The 19747-nt window shown below is 43.1% G+C and overlaps 1 protein-coding gene across 2 annotated transcripts in view; it reads left to right on the forward strand.

Annotated features, from left to right (window-relative positions):
• The window catches only part of COG2 (component of oligomeric golgi complex 2), a 45433-nt gene that overhangs the window by 12392 nt on the left and 13294 nt on the right, over positions 1–19747 (forward strand). The window contains exons 7-13 of one of the 2 annotated variants that reach the window (XM_069955552.1): positions 555–734; positions 5650–5774; positions 7061–7187; positions 8503–8642; positions 11529–11590; positions 13818–13969; positions 14731–14925. In XM_069955552.1, coding sequence (XP_069811653.1) covers positions 555–734; positions 5650–5774; positions 7061–7187; positions 8503–8642; positions 11529–11590; positions 13818–13969; positions 14731–14925 — 981 coding nt within the window. The remainder of the gene's footprint in view (positions 1–554; positions 735–5649; positions 5775–7060; positions 7188–8502; positions 8643–11528; positions 11591–13817; positions 13970–14730; positions 14926–19747) is intronic. The other variant, XM_069955554.1, reaches the window with a different exon arrangement.

Consider the following 19747-nt stretch of genomic DNA (forward strand, 5'->3'; position numbering starts at 1 on the left):
CAGCAACATATCAAAAGTTATATTTGAGTCTAATACCCATTTAAAATACAGACTAACAATTCATTTCATACATGTCATTACCTTACCTGTCTCCTTCCCCCAGTTCTGAGACGGATCATGTAAACAATGTCCTTGGCCGGCTTTCTCTGCCAGAAGGATTAATCACAGTAAAGTTACCAGCAACTTGGCCTCAGATTAACCCTCCCAGCATTACAGAGTGCAGATACAGCTGGCCAGGGACACTGTTTACATAAGCCATCTCGGGGTAAGGAGACTCAAAAGGTAGTAACAAGTAAGGAACAAATTGTTCTCCTAGAGCGGGGATGATTCAGCATTTATTTTATCTGAGGTGAATACCCCTTTAATAAAATGAGAACTGTTATCGAGTTTCAACTGCAAGTAAGCGTGGTGAGTGAATGACATGTTATTTGGAGTTGGTACGTTTTGGCACAGCCAATATAAGATCTTCTATAAAATACTGATAATCTCTTGATTTTTATTTGAAGTTCTTTACGTAACATAATATAATTTTGGGGGTTTTTTATGTCTTCAAGCGTATTGCAGGCATCACTGCTATGTTGCAGCGCTCTCTTGAAGGTCTCCTGTTAGAAGGCCTTCAGAGCTCTAATGTGGATATCATCCGTCACTGCTTGAGAACATATGCTACCATTGACAAAACAAAGGACGCAGAAGCACTGGTCGGCCAGGTGCTCGTAAAACCATATATTGATGAGGTATGTCACAAACGCTGAGCTGGAAATAGTCTGCACCAAGATCCCAGTATTGTCAGCTGCAGTGTATAGGATCCCATCACTCACTGGGGATGCAGCTGTCTTGTGTCATAATCTTTATTGTGCTGTTATAGGAACATTTCCTGTACCTGGCATATCTGTCATTTCGGGTAACATTTTTGGATAAATTGCCATGTGTGTTTAGCCCTTTATTTGGCTTTTATATGACACATATCTGACATTTTTCACCATATTTCTGCTCTGCAGTCCATGTGTAATTTTCAGTAGTCTGTGAGCTAGTGCTGGGCAATTAATCAAATAATTAAATCAATTTACTCCTAGTGGGGCTTCTGATTTGACTTTCCTGTAGAGGGAGCCAGCGGCCTTTGGTGCCTGAGCTCAGGATGGCACAGCCAGAAGCATGACAAGTCCACTCCAAAGCACCAAACTCCCCCGCCTCACTGTCACAGTGGAAGGGTGAAGAACTGGCTGCATCTTTAGCAGACAGGACGGCCCAACAGTGTCAGACCACTCTGACTGCTTTCTTAATGTTCGGGCAGAACGCTGATTCAGCGCTGTTCCTGACTGCTGAGTGGACCGTGCAGCTACTGATAGCAGCATAGTCTTCTCCTTTCCCTTGACGGACACCAGGCAAGAGAGAAATCTGGAGGTGGTGTGCATCACGTCCAGATTCACACATGTACAAGCCCTATAGTAACTTGGAACATGAGCTGAAGAACCCGCATGACCCTCCGTAATGTTATGTGAGGAATGTACAGTCCAGATACTGTAGTTAGGGGTAATATATATTAAAATTTGTGTATGTGTTGCTACATATGTAGCAGAGCTGTTTGTGTATGGCGATGTAGCAGGTGTGTGTGTGTCTGTGGGTATGTTTATGCAGCAGAGCTGTGTGTATTTGTCTCTATGTAGCAGAGCCATTCGTGTATGGTGATGTAGCAAAGATCTGTATATTAATGTTAAAGCACTGTGTGTCTGTATGTGTGGGTGTTTATGCAGCAGAGCTAGGTGTGTATAGTGCATGCAGCATAGCTGTGTATGTATGGGTACAAGTTGCTATTATGGAGTGTGTTAAAGTGGACTTTCATTTCAATAAACTTGGACCCCTTCACTGAATTGACCCCCTCACTGTTATAGACCACCAAGGAAGTTTAATAGCATGAAATATATTTTCAGTTGTCTAAACTAGAGATCTGTCTTATCAAGTGAAAAATACAGTAGGTACTTTATGCATGTTAATCTCTACAGTTGACTGGTCCAGCGTAGGCTGTAGTGATGCCATATACTGCTTACTCACTTATGGGAAAGGAACTGCAATGGTTTAAAACAACCATCCTGCAAAAATGGTAGCGAGAGCTTTTATTTTTTTAACTTATAGTGGTTTTACTTTTTGTACCTATATACATTAGTTTCACCAATACACTTGGTATAGTTAATCACATCCAGGTGAGCAGCGCCACCTGCTGGTCTGTGTGCTGTTGAACCTATGAATATACTATATACCCTGTTTGTGCATACTATATAAACATTTAAGTATTTTCGGGTTGTGTATTAAATCCTAACCTGTGCATCGTTGTACTATGAGAGTCTGATTGATACTTTGTTTGGCTATAGTGTGTGTGGCAGTTTTAGCATCTATCTTATTCTAATACCAATTTTAGGAGTAGAGTCATTAATGGGGTATAGTCATCTCAGGCAGAGGGGGATGGGAACATAATAAAGAAAGGATACTTACCTGTCCTGTGCCTCCTGTATCGCCACTCTCACTGCTCTTTGACAGCCGCTGGATGTAATTTTCTCCCAGCTTCCCTAAATGTTACAGCCCCGGCTGATGGATTGTCCTCTTAGCCAGTCAGTGATTGCAGTGGTGTCCTGCCCCAGTCACTGATTGGCTATGCAGGCAACCCATCAGCCAGATTGCGCCATGTAATAATGCCTTTAGGCCAGGTTTCCATTATGTAAAATGACAAAATATAAGACCACGCTCCATAATGTAATTCTGAAGTGGTGAAAGAAAGCACATAGAACTCTAACCTGAGTAGGTTGTGCTGGTGTAAGGCCGCAGCCAGCCCCGACTAATCCCCACAGGGACTAAAGACAGTCAGTATCCTCCTCCACTCCAAGACGGGTAAATCAGCCGCAGGTCCAAGAGATAGTAGTGATATAAAATATCATTAAGTTTATTAAAAGAATTATGCCAGCGACACAAGCGTTTCAAGACTGGTAACAATTATTATGGTATTAGACACTTGATAAAGAGACCGAACCAGTCCTAAAACGCGTGGACGCTGGCATAATTCTTTTAATAAACTTTGACATTCTATATTACTACTACCTCTTAGACCTGCGCATGTTTTACCCATCTTAGAGTGGAGGAGGATACTGACTATGTAAATGAACAACCCGATCCTGCTGATGGCCCTTCTTCCAGATTTGGGCAGTTGCCAGGGAAGCCCATGATGCAATATGAAAAAAATAAAATTATAAGTCCCTGTCCTCCGAGGAAAGTACACACCACCTCCACAGCACACTTGCTTATTTTATACATCCTGCTTGATACAACATGTGCATTTCACCAAAAATAAAAAATATCACCCCTGGTTGCTAGTTTTAGTTTGTTCTTTTCAGCCTTTTACTGGATAAAAAAAATATCACTAAACAGAGACTGCATATGCTAACAGATGCCGTTTGTTTGCAATATAACCTCTATTTAGTTAATGAATAGTGTGAAGGAGGCAGTGCATAGGCTTTTCTGTACCCTAGTATAACTATGCTGCATGAACAGTAATCCTTGTGGATTTAAGGGAATCTATCAACACCCAGGCCCTACCTGAGGTGCTGACAGTGTGATGCTGTTGGCAGTCCCCTAGTGAGCATGATGCCTTTTGTTAATTTGTCTGTGGAGTGGATTATGCACAATCTGGGGTCTTCTACTGTAATAAGTAAAAGAGGAGTTGTGGCTCGGAGTTTGTGTCACATAAATAATCTCTGCTACCCAGCATCCAGCTCCTTCAGCTGTTAGCCAGTGTTTATTCAAGACGTAAACTGCCTACAGAGGACTGGTCTGCAATCAGATATAGTCAAATCTCCTAGCCTAACTGTGTAGTAGTTGTGGTCTAGAAGTAAGTCACCTGTCTTAAGACCAATAACAAGGAATAAGGAATTTTTTTCCTGGGTTTGATGAAAATAAAACATTTTTTTTCTTTGTTGTATAAAAGAATTCCCAATCCGGGCCAAATGACTTTTTATATTTAGTTTTTTATGCAATGATGAGAAAAAATAAATAACTTTATTTAATTTCAATCAGGGGAATCAAACCCAGGAAAAAAGAAACTGCTTGTTGCACTTTACCTCTAGACCATGGCTTAGGATTGGAGATAAAGCTATATCTGATTGCAGATTAGTCCTCTTTAGGGTAGCTTCACACATAAGGGATCAGGAGCATATTTTACACTGCAAATTTTCTGAGAAATCCGCTGCAGATCCCTTGTCATTCATTTTAAAAAACATACTCGCAGCGGGATTGACAGAGGAGCAAGAAGTGGTGAGGCGTGCCGGAGTGCAGCAAAAAGGATGCGCCACAACTTCTTTGACTCTTCATTACTGTAGTAGACCTGAGATTGCACATAATCCACCCACAGACAAATTACCAAAAGGCAACATGCTCACTAGGGGAAAGCCAGCTACAGCACCCTGCCAGCACATCGGATAGGGCCTGGGTGCTGACAGATTCCCTTTAAGCAAAGATGTGGGCATACAGCACAGTGAGGCATAGTAAAGTTAGGGTCCAAGGAACCCTAGGCCCTGCTATTCATGGCAAGAATATAGGGTTTGGGGTTTTAAATGAAAATAAAAGCAGACACCGACCACATTCCGAATGCCTTTATTGATCTCTATTAGAGCTGAGCGAACCGGGTTTGGGCTCGAGTCCATCCGAACCCGAACGTTCGGTATTTGATTAGCGGTGGCTGCTGAAGTTGGATAAAGCTCTAAATTTGTCTGGAAAACATGGATACCGCCAATGACTATATCCATGTTTTCCACATAGCCTTAGGGCTTTATCCAACTTCAGCAGCCACCGCTAATCAAATGTCAAAAGTTCGGGTTCGGATGGACTCGAGCATGCTGGAGGTTCGCTCATCTCTAATCTCTATTTAGCTGCTCTGTCAAGGGTTGACAGATTTTCCTTTAATAAAAGGCTAAGGGATTTATTTTGAACTCATTGGCTTTTCATTTGTGTTTTTATAGACTTTACTATTAATGAAATTGTTGTGATATATAAATAACTATTGTTGTTGTTATTTATTATTATTATTACTACTACGTACCAATCAGGAGTCACACCCAATTAATTTAAAGAGAATCTAACAGCAGGTAAAAGACTCTTATCTGCTGTTATGTTGCCATAGGGCTAAAGATGCTGAAGTTAATTTTCTTACCTTCATTCTCAGCGCCATCTTGTGTAAAACATGACTTTTTTTCACTATGCAAATTAGGCGGTTTGGTGCATTGGGGCGGGGCTACAGCCCTTTTTCAGGCTTGCCCTGTCTCAGAATAGACCACTTCCTGCAGGACATACAGCAACTTAAAGACTTAAGGTTTTTTTTAATAGAAGTGAATTATATATCTCTGGCATTTGTTGAGACCAGTTTACTTAAAAGAAAAAAAGTTATTGTATATCTTTTTTTTTTCCATTAAAAGTTACAGTGCATTACTTTTTAATATAACTTTATTAAAATGAATGTATAGTTTTTTATTGATATACTGTTATAGTAAGGGGTGTAGTGACGCTCTGTGCTGCTGCCAATGTTTGTGTGATTTTCCACTAAGAACTTCTTTGAACCTGTTCCTATATGTTCATATTTTTATCCAGCTAAAATCTGCAAAATTTTTGCAGGTTATAGTAGAGAAGTACGTCCAGTCCCATCCAAATGGACTCCAGGTTATGTATAATAAACTTCTGGAGTTTGTTCCCCACCATTGCCGGCTTCTGAGAGAGGTAACAGGAGGAGCAATATCCAGGTAACTTTACACCCATGCATTGACCATTAGTGCGAATTAGAGTTAAAGTGAATGTACCGCTTCAGTGCACATATGAACTTATTAGCACCATCACACTGATTCTGCTGGTGCGGTCTTTTTTTCCAAACTGCTGCCTGGTTCCCAATATCTTTGCCATTTTTACAATATCCAAATGGGGTCTTTTGGTGCATTCCTGGAGACTAACAATTTCTTCCATACATGTTATTACCTTTTCTGTCTCCTTCCCCCTGTTCTAAGCCTGCTGTTTTCTGCTGAAGACACAAAACTGTATGAGAGTTGTTCATTCAATCTCCCCCTCCTCTCTGAGACAGTTTATGTAAACAGCGTCTTTGACTGGCCTCACTGTGATTAAAGGGGTTATTCAGTGTTACACAAATATGGCTACTTTTGCCCCACTCTTGTCTCCAGATTGGGTGGGGTTTGAAACTCTGTCCCATTTAAGTAAATAGAGCTTAAAGGGGTTATCCAGTGCTACAAAAACATGGCCACTTTTCCGCCTCTCTTGTCTCCAGATTGGGTGGGGTTTCAAACTCAGTTTCATTGAGGTAAATGGAGCTTAATTGCAAAGTACACCTGAACTGGAGACAAGAGAGTGGAAAAAGTGGCCATGTTTTTGTAGCACTGGATAACCCCTTTAATTGCAAACCACACCTGAACTGGAGACAAGAGTGGGGCAAAAGTGGCCATGTTTGGGAGGGAGGAGGGGTTACACCTTGCTGCAGATCAGGAGCTTAGGAAAGACTCTGTGAATCTTCTTACTATATAATCAAAGCATTTCTTTTGAATGTAAATTACAGCTGACAGATTCCTATTTAAGTTTTGGTGTACATTCACTTGTTCTGTAGTTTTTCGGGATCGTATATGAAGTTTGCCATCGTCCTCCATGTGCAAAAAATTAATCCGTATTGCATCCATAATCCATATTTTTTTGAGGATCAGCAAAGAAGGGGAAGGTGATAGTTAAATAAGTGGGATTGATTTAAAATGATCACTCATATGTATCCATTTGCAGATGTTCTTCCTTAAAAATAATCAAATTCTATGGGAGAATCTGTGCCGCAATTGCGCTCTTTACTAAAGCTTGTCAGTAATTTCTGCGGGTGCAATTTTTGGGGATTGAGGATCTGTGAAATCGATAGGTCCTAAATTTGTCTGTAATTTGTCCGTAATCTGCAACTATGGATAAAACTACGAAACATGTGAATGTAGTATTAATTTCCAAATTATCCTGTGTTGCACTGAGAATTGATTTTAATATCTTGCAGTGAAAAAGCCGATATGGTTCCAGGATATGACTTCTTAGTGAATTCCGTTTGGCCGGAGATAGCTCGTGGGTTAGAAGAAAGATTGCCTTCACTCTACAACCCTGGGAATCCTGACATATTTCATCAGGTTATTAGCATGCATTATGTATAGCAATGTTTCCCAGCATTTCTTAGTCAGGTACTCCTACCAGTTCTAATTATACATGGTTGTGTATTTGTGTGTGGAACAGGCTTAGGAGCTGTGTATACATATATCCATACACTGTAGGTGTCAGCTGCTATAGCCAGAAAGGGAACCCTTATTCTCATGACATGGGCAGTATATCCTGACTGTATAACTCCTTAGATGTCATGGGCAGTAGATAGTGGAAGTAAAAAAAATACATGTGCTGAGCATGCAATCAATCACTTGTACCAAATCCCTGGGGGACTAAAAATGTATGAAAGTTTAAAAAAAAAGAATATGGGTAAAAACCCATAGGAAAATTAAAATCACCATTTTTCCCCCATGATATTGTCTAATCGTATAAAATATAACTGCCAGCGCAGTCAGAGAAAAATATAAACAGTGGAAGAACTGCAGTGTTTGGTCACCTTGCATTCCAAAAAACATGATATAAAAACCCATCAAAAAGTCGCAAGTACCCCATAATGCTATCAATAGAGAAATACAGCTCACTCTACGCAAAAAAAATCCACACACAGCTTTGTAGATTGAAAAATAAAAGAGATACTGGTTTATGTTATGACATATAAATAATTTTTTTCTTTATTTTTTTTTTTATAAGGAAAGCTATTATATCCTGCTGCTATGTTTCCTTCAGGGCAGGATACACAAAAAAGGAGACAAAAGCAAAGCACAACTATATAACAAACCCAATACTGATAAAATGACTTTATTGGAAAACAGGCTAATTGGTAAAACATTTAAAAAAAATTCACATATTACAGATTGTCATTAACCCTCTGAAAGGCTGTATGAGGTGTAAATAGGTGAATATAGGGGAAAAAACTGTGTTACACTCCACAGTTCTAAACTGCGCACAGATCCTAAACAGAGATGCTGCATGAATCAATCATGAATCTCCTGGAAGCCAGAAGGTAAAAGGGCACACTCAGGGCCCTGCAGTTTTGAGCGCCGGAGTGACATCACTGCAGAGCGCCAATATTCATCAGGAGGGGTAGGCCGGGGCGGAGCGGTGCACTCAGGGCAGTAGCCCCGCCCTCAGTACACCAAACCGCTTCATTTGCATAGGACATAAAATACAAATTTCCCATAAACAGTGCTGAGAATCAAGCGCATTCATTCTCATTGCCCCGTGCTCTATGGGGACAGATTTCCTTTAACCACAGAATGTATGCCAACTCTTTTGTAATTTGTTGATTACTTGGTTGGTTGCAGTAATAAGGACAGTTTGTTTGTTTTATTCCATTTTCCCCAGAAATACAGTATAAGCATGGATTTTCTGAGGAAATTTGAAAGACAGTGTGGTTCTCAAGCAAGCGTAAAAAGATTACGTGCACATCCTTCTTACCACAGCTTTAATAACAGGTGGAATTTGCCAGTGTATTTTCAGATAAGGTAACTATATGGCTTTTTCATTATTCATGGCAGAAATGGTTTTTTCACCCTGAATTTTATTAGCATGTTTTCATGGAACATAAAATATAATAGTTTTGTTTGAAAGGAAAGGTTTGTGCAAACCTATGCATATTAAATTAGGGCTGCATTCGCAGGTTCTGTGAAATTGTCCGTGATCGCGGATCCACGACCACAGACAATTTTAGGGGCCTTTAAATCCTATGATTCTATTCAGATGAACCGTTCCGCGATCATGTCATAACTCGGACATGATCACGGCACGGATTAGCCAATAGAAGTCTATAAGATCTGTGTTTTTCAGGGATCCATGAAAAACGAAGATCAATGCAAACTTTTATTCTTTTACCAGTTCAACATTTCATGCGGACGTGAATATGGATGCACCAGGGTGCAGTTATGGACCAAATTGCACAGATCAGGGAGTTAAAGGGAACAGGCTCCCGACCCCCTGTTAGAGCCCCCTATACTCACCTAATCCCGCCGGGTCCCGCTTCTGGAGGTGGTCGGGTGATGAAGATCTCAGCCGCTGCAGCCCGGCGCGCACGCTGAGAGATGAGTCCAACACCCATAGAGAATGACAGGAGAGTCCAGCGTTCCGTCATTCTCTATGGGTGTTGGACTCATCTCTCAGCGCGCGCGCCGGGCTGCAGCGGCTGAGATCTTCATCACCCGACCACCTCCAGAAGCAGGACCCGGCGGGATTAGGTGAGTATAGGGGGTTCTAACGGGGTCGGGAGCCTGTCACCCCGGCCCGGGGGTGACAGGTTCCCTTTAAAACAGCAGAAGACCTTTATACGGACCGGGAAAAACACTGAACATGTGAAGGCCTTAGACTGCATTCATACGTCCCGTAAAATTTTCCGTGGATCCACGACCATGGACAATTTTAGGGACCATTGAAGTGAATGCAGCCATTCACATGATCCTCTACAGCCGCCGCCCAGCTGTAGAGATGACAGGAATGTATGATGTCATTGCATCAACTACTCACCTATTCCCCCTTGCTGACCACCGTACATGTTCACCATGTTCACAGTGAGCGATTGTAGCCGGTTTGCACTGGAATAGGTGAGTAGTACATGAGATGACAGGAGCGCACATCATGCTCTCCTTTCATCTCTGCAGCTGGGGGGGATCTGAGCCGGGCGGCAGGGGGGGGCTTTGCGGATAGGGGATCCAGGCCGCAATCCTTCTCTGGATCGCGGCACGGATCATGTGAATAAGCCCTTAGCAGGTCGGTCTTTAGGTGACCAAAGAGGGCAGCAGGTGGGCTGTATAATGCACTGGGGGGCTGAGGAATGCACCCACTGCTCCTATCTAGCTCATTTATAGATTTCTTTTCTATTAAGTTATCAAAAAATAGCAGGACCTACAAAGAAAACAAGACCAGTGCCAGAAAGGCGTGGTAGGGAGCTGCAGGGAGATAGCAGGTTCATTTGCACAAACCTGCTGATAGTTTCCCTTTAAAAGGTGCAGATGATAGAAAAACGGTAAATGTATTTCCACATCCTAGTGTGGAAAATCTGAAACAATGTAAGTGTAAGTTTGTTTTTTGCAGTTTGTGTTTTTGATGGCACTCTTTGGGGTATATAATGTATAACAAAAAACATTGTATACATTTATGTGGGGGATCTTGTGCTATTTTTGTGGGTTTCTTTTAAAGAACGAGGAGGCCTCAACAAATAAAACTATTGTGTGGTATGTGACTATAAAGGGGAATCTTAACTAATCCCTCGCCAGTGTGCCCCAACTGAAATCTCTGCCCACATAAAGATTATCGGCCGTTACGGACGATAATAGTCCTGTGGAATACGCAACGATTAGCTGACATGTTGAAAGTCAAACGACTGATATAGCAGCTATCTGCTGCCGTCGCTCCGTGGAATAGGAGCCGTGGCAGCAGACGCTGCTATATGCTATGGGCTGCCTGGACGATCCAGCAATCACCGGGGCTGCCCCCCCCGCGTCCGCCCCCGGACTCACCTGCTTGCTCCTGCCGCGTGTAATAGCGGTAGCAGCGAGCAGGGAACGAGGTGCAAACGAGCGCTGACAGCGCTCGTTTGCTCCTCTCGCCGGCCTGTGGAATACGGCTTTTAGACCTGACTTTACTCCTGTGACTGTGGCGTGTGTCTGCAGAGACCATCCTCTCAACTTTCCCACCCCCTTAACAAACACAGTACAGCCTTTGCCGGGTCTGCGCCAGGCACAGCTTTGGTTGTTTTCCCCCTATGTGTATATAGTTGACACACCTGGGGCACATTTATGAAATGAGCTTCTGGCATACAAGTAAAAAGCCCAGATGTTTACACAAAACACTCGGTTTTAGCAAAAATAAGCACATTTTTCATGGTCTCCGGCCCGCTCAATTAATAGGTGGGCAGGGGGCCATGCCAAATTTATGATTTTTACCTAGAAACAGGCATAAATTATGGCAGAAATCTCATTGATCATGATTTACCACGTGTGACAGGCACATGTCCCGCTGGTTTCACTAAGATGCTGTAAGCTACACTAAGGACCTCCTGATGTCCTGTATCATTATGATGCCAGGAGCTCTGAAATATTTATATCTATACGCTACTGTACTGTCATAGACACGCATTTGCGGAGCTCCCAACATCATGATACATGATGGCAGGAGGTTCAGGAATCCGGCCTGTAGCACATTTTCTGTATATACAGACTGTGCACGGAACGCATGCATGAGGCCTTAGGGTAGCTACAGTATATATTTATCCCAGGAATGATTTTGTTCTTGTGGATTTACCACCCACGTCTGCTGGGAGTTTGCTCCATCTTTCTTATTAGCAGAAGACAAATAATAAGGGACAAATAATTTACTAATTCTTTTGATTTCCTTTTTAGGTTTAAAGAAATAGCAGGAGCTCTAGAATCTGCATTACTCTCTCACCTAGAGGAAGCTTCAGGTATATATGATCACATCATAGTTTGGTGGTTCTTACATACTTTCATGGCTATCAAGTCGGGAGTAACCATAAAACTGAAACTCCAGTCCCGACAGTTGTGGCTATGATTGACAGCCGGTACCCACCGCAGATGGCACGGGCACTGCTTCTGTGAGAATTTCTTCCATGGACGCAACTGGCAAGTGCCTTCATGCAACTTTGTGCAATTTTTAATCGATAATCTTTGTTTGAGCCAAAGTGGAAATTTGTAACACAAATGTGTATTCAAGTAGATGATTCAAACAAAATGTCCCAAGGAGAAAGAGTAGATGGGGATTTGCCCATATCACACATCTACCTTTACAGGTGTGTGAATTAATACTCCAGGTACTCCAGAGACAAAAAAAAAAATTTCAGTGCATTGCTTTAATAACGTTACATTACTTTGTAATATAACTTTATTTTTAAAAAAAATTCATTGTTTTTTATTTACAAATATACTTCTGGTGCCGGGCAGCAATAAGGGGCAACATGACCTCCTCTGCTGCCACCACTGTTTATGTCAGGAACTGCGGGGCTGTACTCCCTGCAGCTCCCAGTTACCTGCTCTAGGGTTTGTTCCCCTGTGTACTGGTTATAAGAATATAGGGTACACGGGGGAACAAACACCTTGCTCTGTGTAGGAGGAGGCTACCTAATATGATCCTGGTGTCTGGCAGCCTCTGCAGAGATAGCGCTGATTGCTATTAGCACTCACTTTTCTACTCACAGTGATAGCAATCACTGCTCCCTCTGCAGAGGCTGCAGGACACTGCGATCGTGTTGGGCAGCCTTCTCCCACTATGTACTTTATATAAGAATATATAGTACTCAAGGGAACAAAACCCCTGCTTTATATAGCACTGCTCAGCAGCACTAGAACAGATGAGGTATTTGGGATCTGTAGGGATTGTAGCCCTGCAGTTCTTGACATAAAAATCGGTGGCAGCAAAGGAGGCCGTTTTGCCCCCTATTGCTGCCAGGCATCGAAAGTATGTAAATAAAAAACAATACTTTTCTTTATTTTTTTTTTACAAAAGTTACATTACAAAATAATATAACTTTATTAAATCAATGTATTAGCAAAAAAATTCTTTAAAATTTCCTTGTTATATTTTTCACAAACCAAATCAGCAGGGGATGTGATATAAAGCATGATTGCAATTTACATTCATTATTTTTAGTTCTCATGCTTTATAACAAAGCTATACTTACTGTATCCAGGTCCAGTCTCCTGAAACTTTTTGGTCTTAAGTGCTGGTTGATGTAAAAGACTAAACACAGGAAGTCCTGACCAGTACAGAGTGTGACGGCTCCATGCGTCCATCATTTACATGACTGCCTTCTCTGTGAGCGCAGATGATTAGGACTTCCTGTATTTAGTTTTTTTTTTTTTTTTTTTTTTCAACCAGCACAAGAACAAAAAGCTTTAGGAGACTGGACCTGAATACAAGTAAGTATAGCTTTATTATAAAGCATGAGAACTAAAAAATAAAAAAAAAAACACAATGTTAATTGCAGACATGCTTTATATCATTCCCTGTGAATTAGAATTTTAAAAGTTTAAACTTTTAAGCCACCGACTTAAATTGGTCATTATGTAGGTTGTTTATTTACCATCTGTCTATACAAACTCTAAGCCTACTCAATCAAAAACCCTTAACCCTAATGTTACTTGTGAACTAAGGCGGCATTCAGGTGAATATATTATGGGTGCTTTATTGCTCCTGTATTATGGGCGCAACACCCAAACCTTAGTACCAGAGAGCGAGCACCATAACTGCAGTTCTGATAAACCATGAGAGGTCAAAGTGTTATGTCTGAATACTGGTGCAAACAAATCGCCCATATTATACCCATATAATAGTGGACAAAGACCAAAACTGATCTTTTATGGATACAGTCTGTGGATAAACATGGCTAGCCAGGCCATCCGTGGTCTTTAAACAGTGGGTATGGATAAGATGGGGACAGTGTCATATGTATAGAGGACTCATGGGAAATAAAGCATTAGAAAAATTCTTGTAGTGAGGAGAAATCATTTCAGTATTGCTGGAAAACCAAGCCTATTGCATCCACTAAAACAGGTACAAGACATACAGAACAACCTCTATGTTATCCTAATAATAGCCTATGCTGCACTATATAAGAGAAAATCCTGGAGTGATTCCATAAAGGCGTTTATGTTGTGTTTTGTTGTCTTTACCAGCTGATGGTACCTACTGTCTTAAAGCCACTGATGTCCTGTGGACCTCTCTAAACGCATGCTGGTCTGATCACTTCTATCTACCATTACTTGCTCACCGTTTCTGGAAGCTGACGCTGCAGCTGCTGTCACGTTATTGTCTATTTATTAAAGAGGTGAGGAACAATATTCACGCACCAGGATTTGTCCTCTTACAATGGTAGCTCTTCCCATGAACATATTGGCCAGGGACTTTTCTTTACATGTATTTCAGGGTATGGACACTTTTCCTCAAGATCCAAAAAGGTGGGCTTGACCAAAATCACGCGTGTGTACGCCAAAATCTCAGAGATCTGGCGCACTGCAAGCAAAGTTTAGGTTGATCTAAAGGTAGAGTAGGTAGCCTTCCAGATGCACACAGATTTTTCGAACACCTGCACCACACTGATACATTTGACGCACTTGAAGACTACAGACTTGAAGTCTACAGTAAGGGCTGTATTACACAGCCCCATATCCTGGAAAATCCAGCTATTACACAGCTCGATTATCATACAACAAGGGGCTTTTTATATATATATATATATATATATATATATATATATATATATATATATATATATATATTATTCCGTTAGCGATGTCTTTGTAGCCCTTGCTTTAAAAGAATAAAATATTGCACTTACCTGCCCATGTTCCCCCAGTGTTCTCCAGTCTTGTCTCTGGGATTCCCCGTTCACTGCAGCTGTAGCTCCTACTTCTAACCTGCTCCCTGAAGTGACTGGCCGCAGAGTGGCCATGGTATCAAAAAAGGGCAGAACTATTAATGAAACCACGATAATGTGACGTCCTGTCCTATTGTAAAGTCCCAGTCTGCTTTTTTGATGAGTTTTTAAGGTCTTGAAGTATATCTAAACTAACATTTGTGATTTTACAGTTGTCCGCCCGTGTCACTTTAGAATGTAATGTAACTGAAAGCAGAGGTTTGATGGCAGCCAGTGGCAGAGATGTACCCCAAGCTCTCGGTTCTGATGAACAGCAAACTGGATCAACATCAGAATCCCAGACTGCTGTTTTGTCAACACATCAGCTAATTCTCATTGTAGCAGATGTAGATAAAGTAACTGATCAGGTGAGAACAATTATTATATTTTAAGATTATTTCTTAAAAGATTGTTTTATTATTAATTACTTTCATGTATGTCCCAGTTGTGCATCATATTAAGTTCAGAAACTTCACAATTTGAATTGAATGGTCACTGTTATAAAAAAAAAACTTTTAACATGTCAGAGAAACATTAAAAGTAAAAAAAGTACAGACAAAAAAAAAATTAAAAAGAAAAAAAGACTCAGTTTGCTAAGATCAAGATTTTTAATATCTATAGAGCAGTTTTTTTTATTGTGTGTATGCCGGGGGGAGCACTTGCACCTGAAGGTTGCTGTTGCACTTTCTGTTTTTTATCTGTACTTAGGCCACAGCATGCAACCTACAGTGTGAACAGTGAGGCATAGGGGTGCTGCTAATTTTATAAAAAAAAATTTCACTTGTATGTGGGGGGTGTGGCTACCTCCTTTTGGCTTGCATTCCAGACATGTCTTGTGGGTACTATAAATAGAGACTTGACTCCTATCTGCCCAATGTAGGCTTATTGTTAGCCCAGCAGAGGCCAGTGTGAGAATGCTAGAGTAGGACCATGTCTCTAAGGACACCTTAACTTGGTGACATGGTACACTCTGTTTGATCAAATAGTTTGCTAATTGTTTTTATATCTATAGAGCAAGTTTTTACCATGTGTATGTCGGGGGGAGTATATACGGTAAGTTGCTGTTGCTTTTTTTTGTATGTCAGAGAGACATGTCAATATTTTTAATCGTTCCAGGGTGTTCATACCGTGCCGCATGGTCCACTCCCCACTCTGTGTCAGTGAAAAGAGTCTCTTGGGCTCTTTCATTTTTGATCCAACTCATTATGTGACACAGAGCTGGGAGACGATTGTTTTGAGCGCAGTCTTCTCTCCGCTTGTTCTCATGATCAATACAGGTCTGTACACTCAGACCCAGACCGATCAAATCTTTTAAAGTTTTTTTTTGTTTTGTTTTGTTTTTTATAACAGTGACATTTTAAGTCTGTGACATAATTCCCACCAAAACCACAAAGCTAAGTGATTCTTCTAATTTTTATCTATTTTTTTTTTTCATCTTTCCTTGGTGAAAAAAAACCCCCAAAATGTAGCATACATATAGGACATTCTATAAGCATTCTATATAGGTATCTACTGTGTACACATTTGATCTATTCCCTTCTTTCTTATTTGAGTTGTGTGTCAGAAACAAATTCTGTAAGTTTCAGAGCTATTTCTGTATGTTACAGAATATACACTAGATAAATGTCAGCTGAACATGATGATTATCTGTGTTTCCAGATGATTGACTGTGATTTTTTTTTTCAAATTCAAAAGAGTTTTATTGTAATATTCAAGAAAAGGAGTACAAGTACAAAGAATCAAAGCAGGAGGTACATCCATGACATAAACATAAACAATGTCCAGGGAGTTGGTCCCGTTCCCACGAGGGGAACGGAGTTTGTGGTGAACTAAGGGCCTGCATAACTAAACAGGAAACAACAACCGTAATCAAAATTATTAACCAACGTATCGGCTAAGAAGCACAGACCTATTTGCTTAGGCAGGAGGGATAAAGCCGACAGGCTCAACACAAGTATAGATCACATGTATAGAGAGCAATCCATAGATCAATCATATTGGAAAGGAGAGTACAGTTAACCAAACAAGAGCAAGAAAAGAAGGGGGACAAAAGTAGGAAGGGTGGGAGTAAGAAGAACAAAAGAGAACAAAAGGAGAGGGGGAAGGAATCCGAATGCTCCGGGGGCTCCTTGGGAGTTAAGGGTCCGGGGGGGAGGGGGGGGGGTCGGGTTTCGGTGCACATCAATGCCCCGAAGAGGCGCCCGGGGGAGTCGCAGGTCCCGACAGCGAGGCCGGAGCAGTAATCGAGCGGTATCTAGGGGAAGACAGGAATTCCAGCCAGGGAAACCAGGATTTAGAACATGTCTTGGATGTTTGTGGGGTGGAGGCCAGCAGCTCTTCCATATGATAAATTTGGGAAACCTCCGTAAACCACTCCTCCAGGGACGGTGGATCTGGAGATCGCCAGTGTCGCGGGATTACCGTTTTTGCAGCCTGCAGAAGGTGTCGCAGCAAGGATCTTTTGAATTTATGTTGGGGTATGGGGAACATGAAAAGAAGGACGGCTTCTGGAGTGCTAGGGACGCAGGCACCCGTTATTTCTGATATGAGTTGAAGTACTAACTGCCAGAACGGTTGCACTCTAGGGCAAGACCACCAGATGTGCGTCATAGAACCTACATCGGAGCCACATCTCCAGCACTCCTCTGAAACCTCTGGATACCATCCATGAAGGGCCTGAGGGACCCTATACCATCTAGTCAGGATCTTATAACAGGTCTCCTGGGATCTAGTGGCAATGACAGCCTTATGGGTCAGGAAAAAACACTTGGCCCACTGCTCCTCCGTAAATTTCATGTTTAGTTCCCGTTCCCACTTATTACAATAAGTAGGAAGAGGCTGGGACCCGGAGGCCAATAATAGTCCATAGATGGTAGAGATAGAGTGGGGGGGACAGGAGGGGGCCAGGCAGAGGTGCTCAAAGTCTGTGAGAGGGCGGTGTAAATGCTTACCCCTGTGGACCGTGGCGTAGAAATGGCGAAGCTGGAGGTAAGCAAAGGGAGCCCGAGGGATGGGTGTGTCTGCAGGGACAATGTCGGAAAGGGGTCGGAGTGCACTGGCAGCCAAGGCGTGATGGAAGCGCATAGGGCGGGATTTAGTAAAGCCTAAAAAAGGGGAAGTGGAGGCTCCCGGTGGGAAATCCGGGTGGTCCGTGACTGGGAGCAAGGGGCCGGCTCGGTCGACCAACGAGTCTCTGGCACCGATGAGATGGAGGCTAGCCGCTGTGTGTCGCGTGGAGAATGACATGGCAGAGGTGTCAGAGAGAGAGGGGGTCCAGACCCAGGGCATGGACGTCAGGGCTTTGGAGCATAGGTCTTGGGCGATACGGACCCATAGCTTATTGTGTTCGTTATGGAACATGTCCAGAATCCGGGCATGGACGCAGGAAAGGTAATACAGCCTGCAGTCAGGTAGCCCTGCGCCCCCCGACAACTTGGGACGAGTCAAGGTCTGTCTGTTGAGGCGGGGGCGTCTCGATGCCCACACGAAGGTCCCAAAGCACCTCTGCACCTGCCGAAGGTAGTGGGAGGGGATAGATATGGGAATGGTTTGCAGGAGGTATAGCAGGCGAGGCATAAGGGTCATTTTTACAATGCTAATCCTCCCGAAACAGGAGAAATCAGCACGGTCCCAGCTCTCCAGATCCTTTTGAAACCTGCTCAGCAGAGGGGAAAAGTTAGCAGCAAACAGGGAAGATAGGTCGGGGGGGGATTTTAATGCCCAGGTAGGTGATACCCTGCAAGGGCCAGGAGAAAGGGAAGGAGGCCTGCAGGGTGTGAACAGTCCGTGTGGGCAGAGAGACGCCAAGCGCCTCGGATTTTGACAAGTTGATTTTGAAGTTCGACCATGAGCCAAACTCAGATAAGCGGGCCATCAGAGAGGGGAGTGAGATCTGGGGGTTGGTTAAGTAAACCAGCAGGTCGTCTGCGAATGCGGAACACTTGTACACGTTACCCTTAATAGAGATACCCTGTATGTCCGGATCCCTGCGGATCGCCGCTAGTAAGTGCTCCATAACGAGGACATATAAGAGTGGGGACAGGGGGCATCCCTGTCTAGTACCGTTTAAAATTGGGAAAGGGTGCGAAAGGGCACCATTGATCTTTAAGTGTGCGGTAGGGGAGGAGTAGAGGGCAAGAATCTTAGATGTGAATATGGGGCCAAGTCCGACATGGCGTAAGGTTTGTGCCAGGGAGGGCCAGGAGATCCTGTCGAAGGCCTTCTCGGCATCAAGTGAAAGGATCATAAGCGGTAGCTTCTGGGATTTAGCATAATGTATGATGTCTAGGGTCTTAATAGTGTTGTCCCTGGCTTCTCTCCCCGGCACAAACCCCACTTGATCAGGGTGTATAAGGGAGGGTAAAATGGTGTTCAGTCTGTTGGCCAATAATTTGGAGTACAATTTTAAATCAACGTTTAGGAGGGAAATGGGTCTATAACTACCACATTGCTGGGGGTCTTTTCCGGGCTTTGGAATGACGACAACATGGGCGGTGGTAGTGTGCCTCGGCAAGGGGGAGTCAGGGGAGACGTCATTAAAAGCAGCGAGCATAATAGGGAGGAGAAGTGTCGAGAGCTTTTTGTAAAACTTCGCCGTGAACCCGTCGGGCCCTGGACTCTTCCCCCCCGGAAGGTCCCCGATTGCCGAGGCCAACTCCACCGAGGAGAATGGTTCCTCCAGGGAAGTAAGAATGTCAGCGGGTAGGGGCGGGAAGGGGGAGGGCGGGGGTGTCAGGTTCGTGGGGGGGGGTAAATTATATAGTGCCGAGTAAAAGGAGTGGAATTGCGCCGAAATGTCCTGAGTGGTGTGGGCCTTAGTCCCGTCTCGCGTCGTAATGCAGGGTATATGGGAGTGAGCTATGCGCGCTCTAAGGGCCTTGGCCAACATACGGCCGCTCTTATTGCCGTATTCATAAAACCGGCTCCGACAAACCTGGAGTATGCGGCCCCAAGATGATTCTAGAAGGCGTTTCACCTCTAATCTGGCTTGTTGGAGGTCTCTCAGTACTGAAACCGAGAGAGCTTGCTTATGGGCTAGCTCGAGTTCGGTTACTTTTTGGAGGGCCTTAGAGAGGGACAGGGCCTTCGCTCGCTTAAGCCGGGAACCGTGTTTAATTAATACCCCCCTCAAAGTGCATTTCAACGCCTCCCATTTCAAGAAGGGGGCCGTAGAGTCGTTGGCGTGGTCCT

The sequence above is a fragment of the Dendropsophus ebraccatus genome, chromosome 15, assembly GCF_027789765.1.
Source record: "Dendropsophus ebraccatus isolate aDenEbr1 chromosome 15, aDenEbr1.pat, whole genome shotgun sequence".
NCBI classification, from domain to species: domain Eukaryota; kingdom Metazoa; phylum Chordata; class Amphibia; order Anura; family Hylidae; genus Dendropsophus; species Dendropsophus ebraccatus.